Source organism: Drosophila innubila, assembly GCF_004354385.1.
Source record: "Drosophila innubila isolate TH190305 chromosome 2L unlocalized genomic scaffold, UK_Dinn_1.0 5_B_2L, whole genome shotgun sequence".
Classification (NCBI taxonomy): domain Eukaryota; kingdom Metazoa; phylum Arthropoda; class Insecta; order Diptera; family Drosophilidae; genus Drosophila; species Drosophila innubila.
The window spans coordinates 4163108-4168382 of record NW_022995373.1 but is presented as its reverse complement, the minus strand read 5'-3'; the positions used below and the strand labels follow the sequence as shown (position 1 = coordinate 4168382).

General features: G+C 37.3%; 1 protein-coding gene across 1 annotated transcript; it reads left to right on the top strand.

The window, feature by feature from the left end:
* LOC117782670 (zinc finger CCHC domain-containing protein 13-like) lies at positions 1–575 on the top strand. Its single transcript, XM_034619697.1, has 2 exons — positions 1–362; positions 427–575. Exons 1-2 carry the CDS (start codon positions 138–140, stop codon positions 436–438), a joined length of 237 nt encoding a protein of 78 aa, XP_034475588.1. The 5' UTR covers positions 1–137; the 3' UTR covers positions 439–575.
* Positions 576–5275: the final 4700 nt, after the last annotated feature.

The following is a 5275-nucleotide window of genomic DNA, read 5'->3' as shown; positions in this document are numbered from 1 at the left end:
GTAAAGTGAATATCAAAGACGACGAGTTGGTCCAGTATTTGCTGGATGGCATTCCAAATGTGTAATTGAAAAACCAAGGTAAACTTCAGCGTTTTTCTACACCGGTTGCTGTTTTGGATGCCTTCCAGGATATCAAGATGTCACGACCCTCAAATGGAGCTATGAGAACAGGGGCAGTACAGAAAACAGCGACCCCGGACCAGAAGGTCACCAAATGTTTCAACTGCAACAGCTTTGGGCATATGGCAGCAGAATGCCGTAAGCCTAAGCGCGATGATGGAGCATGCTTTGCATGCGGCAAGCTGGGACACCGGGCTAAGGAATGTTCGTTGTACAAGAAGACAAAGCTAAACGACAATTACGTAAGATGTCTCGATATAAGTTTTTGTGATTCAAGTAATAATAAGACGAATTTCATTTCGATAGAGTGCCTCTTAGATTCAGGAAGCCCAATAACAATTTTGAAAAAATCTACAGTACCAAATGAAGTCACACTAAGCCACAATGAATCGGCACTTACATATTTTGGAATTAATGACAGTAAACTGAATATAATTGGAAAAATTACTTGTTTGATTAAAACTCTAAATAAAACTATTGTTATTGAATTCTATGTTGTAAACGATGAATCTATAAGGCACCCCATGGTTTAAGGTAGAGATTTTCTTAACGCAAGTAATTATAAGTTGGTCGCGCTTGATAAATCTATGAATACAGGCTACGACATGCTGTCGGAAAGAAAAAAATACGATAAAGAGATCAATCAAAGTAAAAACGATATAAGAAATCAAAAACAAAGCAAAGTTATAAAAAATCAAAGTAATGACAATGAAAAATGTGTGCAAAGGAAGGAATTAATAAAAGGTAAAGACAATGTAGAGAAAATATACACAGAAAACGAAGTAAAGAAAAGTCAAAGAACAGAAAAAGTAGAGAAAAAGGAAAGTGAATACAAAGTAAAGGAAAATCAAAGCGAATGTGAAGTAAACAATGATCAAAGTATGTACGAAGATATGAAAAATGATGAAAAAGAATGTAATGCAGATCAAGAAGATTTTGATAGACAAATGCTAGTGATTGATGTAATAGATGAAAATAGAGAGACGTACAAAGTAGGTGATGAAATAAGTTTTGATCAGATAAAAAGATTAGATAACTTGTTTGAAAAACATTATGTGATACCGGTTAGACCGACTGAACCTCAAATGAAAACTTATATGAAAATTAGAGTTGACGATGATAAACCTTTTCGATGCCTGCCCAGGAGGCTTTCATATGCAGAAAAAGCAGAAGTGCAAAGAATATTAGACGAATATATGGCTCTAGGATATATACGTCCAAGTGATTCTGAATATGTGTCCCCAATTGTACTTGTCAAAAAGAAAACGGGAGAATTAAGAATGTGTGTAGACTACCGTCGGTTAAATAAAGTAACATCTAAAGACAGCTATCCGATTCCACTGATAGATGATTTGTTGGATAGGCTAGTAAATAAGAAATTATTTTCAAAGTTGGATTTAAAAAATGGATTTAACCATGTTTTCATGGATAAAGATTCCACAAAATATACGTCATTCATTACACCACTAGGACAGTTCGAGTATCTTCGGATGCCATTTGGGCTGACGAATGCTCCGTCTGTATTTCAAAGATATATTAATAAGATTTTTGAAGATATGATAAGAGAAGGAAAAGTAATAATATACCTTGATGATCGCCACAGAAGAACTTGATGAACATTTTAACATCCTAAAAGAAATTTTCCAACGACTGGTTGAGAATAAGTTAGAGCTAAGACAAGACAAATGTGAGTTTTTGAAATCTTCAATTGATTATCTAGGCTATACGGTTACAGGAAAGGGCATCAAAGCAAATGAGTCTGGTGTAGAGGCGGTAAAATTGTTTCCGGTACCAACAAAAGTACATGAACTACAAAGTTTTATTGGTCTTTGTTCTTATTTTAGAAGATCTGTTCAAGATTTCTCCCTTTTAGCAAAGCCATTGTATGATCTAACAAGAAAAGATACAAAGCTTGTATTTGGAGATAAAGAGATGCAGGCATTTAATTTGCTAAAAGATAAGTTAGGAGAATCGCCTATTTTAGCGATATACAACCCGAAAGATGAAACAGAACTTCATTGTGACGCGAGTTCTCTAGGCTACGGAGCGATATTGTTACAACGGAAAAAGGATACGAAACTACATCCAGTTTTTTATTTCTCAAAACGAACAACAGATACGGAGTCAAGATACCACAGCTTTGAGCCAGAAACTCTAGCGATTATAAATGCATTGCAACGGTTTCGAGTTTATTTACAGGGCATGAAGTTTACAATTGTAACAGATTGTAATTCGTTAACGTTGACGTTAAACAAAAAGGAATTAAATCCCCGTATTGCTAGGTGGGCCCTAGAGCTCCAAAATAATCATTACACTCTCGAACATAGATCCGGAAAGAGGATGCAACACGTAGAAGCATTAAGCAGAAGCAATAGTATTATGATAATCGAAACAAATACATTCGAGGAAAATTTTATAATATAAGGTTGTCAAAAAAGTCTTGCGGTATTTCCGCAAGCTTGTCTTTGCAAGCGCGTAGTTCTAGTTGTATTCGTCGCATCGGTTCACGCTAGAGCTTTTTGGAAAGCTCTTTTCACGTGCTAACACGTGTTTGATTTGTTGCTTGTTTTTAGTCGTTCGTGAGTTATAGCGTCGCAAACATGGAGCAAAATAAAGAGAAAATACGGCATATTTTACAGTACTACTACGATAAAGGCAAAAATGCATCTCATGCTGCCAATAAAATTTGTGCAGTTTATGGACCCGATACAGTTTCCACGATGGTTTCAACGTTTTCGTTCTGGTGCAGAGGTGATCGAAGATGCGCCACGGTCTGGAAGGCCTGTCGTCGAAAATTGCGATAAAATCGCTGAATTGATCGAAAGAGACCGGCATAGTAGCAGCCGTAGCATCGGCCAAGAGCTGGGCATCAGTCATCAAACCGTTATAAACCATTTGAAGAAGCTTGGATTCAAAAAGAAGCTCGGTGTATGGGTCCCACACGACTTGACGCAAAAAAACATTTTTGCCCGTATGGATGCGTATGGATGGAATCGCTTCTGAATCGCAACAAAATCGACCCGTTTTTGAAGCGGATGGTGACTGGCGATGAAAAGTGCGTCACTTACGACAACGTGAAGCGCAAACGGTCGTGGACGAAAAGCGGTGAAGCTGCCCAGACGGTGGCCAAGCTTGGATTGACGGCCAGGAAGGTTCTTCTGTGTGTTTGGTGGGATTGGCAGGAAATCATCCACTATGAGCTGCTCCCCTATGGCCAAACGCTCAATTCGGACCTGTACTGCCAACAACTGGACCGCTTGAATGCAGCACTCATGCAGAAGAGGCCATCTTTGATCAACAGAGGCCGAATTGTCTTCCATCAGGACAACACCAGGCCACACACATCTTTGGTGACGCGCCAGAAGCTCCGGGAGCTCGGATGGGAGGTTCTTTTGCATCCACCGTATAGTCCGGATCTCGCACCAAGTGATTACCACCTATTTCTGTCCATGGCGAACGAGCTTGGTAGTCGGAAGTAGGCCTCAAGAGAGTCCTGTGAAAATTAGCTCTCCGAGTTTTTTGAAAACAGGGAAGCGAGCTTCTATAAGAGGGGCATTATGAAGTTGGCATCTCGTTGGGAACTCGTCATCGAACAAAACAGCGCATATTTGACTTAAATCGCATTATTATAACCAATTTTATGAACAATTGAAAATTCAATAAAAATACCGCAAGACTTTTTTGACAACCTTATATGTCAAGGAAAAGATGCGAAAAATAAAAATTTCAGAGAAATGTTGTCCGAACAAGAAAATGAATATTATGAAATGCGCAACGGAGTAATTTATAGGAAAAAAGCCGACAGATTAATGTTTTATGTACCAGCTTCAATGGAAGATAAAGTGTTCTACAAGTATCATGATGAAATGGGACATGTAGGAGTTGATAAAATGGTAGACTCAATTACTAAACGTTATTGGTTTCCAAATATTCGTAGAAAAGCAACAGATCACATCAATAATTGCCTCAAGTGTATAGCTTTTTCAAATAAATCTGGTAGGACCGAAGGATTTTTGCATTCTATTCCGAAAGGAACTAGTCCATTTGAAGTTGTTCACATTGACCATTATGGTCCAATTAACAGTAAAGATACGAAGAAGAGCCACATATTAGTAGTTATAGATGGTTGCACCAAGTTTGTCAAATTGTACGCAACAAAAACGACAAGTTCCAAAGAAGCTACTGAAGCGTTACAAAATTATTTTATTGCGTATAGTAGGCCTAAGAATTTAGTATCTGATAGAGGTAGTTGTTTCACTTCAAACGAGTTTGATGAATTTATAAAAGATAATAACATAAATCATATAAAAGTAGCAACAGCATCTCCGCAGGCTATGGGACAAGTAGAAAGAATTAATAGAGATTTAGGCTCAATGATGGCAAAGATGATAGACGTAGAGAGCAATGAACCCTGACACAAAGTTTTGTACAAAGTAGAGTATACAATGAACAACACGAAAAATAGAAGCATAAACGAATGTCCCAGTATAATGCTCTTTGGAGTTAAACAAAAAGGGAGTAACATTGATAGATTAAAAGAAAATGTAATTGAAAACAATAATGAAGTCATAAGAGATTTGGAAGCGATTCGACGAAAAGCACAAGTTTGTCAACAGAAAGCACAACAATACAATAAAAACTATGTAGATGCAAAACGTCAAGAGCCAAGAATTTTTGCAGTAGGTGACTATGTTATGGTTAGAAATTTTAATTCCCAACAAGGTGTGTCCAGTAAAATAATACCAAAATTCAAAGAACCATATGTAGTGTCAAAAGTCTTAGACAACGACAGATATGTGATTGAAGATGTAGAGAATTTCTAACAATCTCAGATACCATATTCAGGAATATGGGCTATACATAACTTAAAACCATGGATTAATTGTAAGGATAGTAATTTAAATAAAAGTGATTTAAGCGATCAAAACGATTTAGATAGTGAAATTGAAGATGACATAGAAAATGAAGACAATGTTAAACTAGTCGGCCGGTGCTACAGTCGAGCATACTCGACTGTCGGAGACCCCGTACTTACTATCCAAAATCAGTCACTTCTAAAAACATCCATATGTGCAATTCAAAGATCTGTTAAGTGCACACATACAAACATATGTTGGCACGCGCCAAAACAAAAGAAGTTTCTAGCTAAGCATTC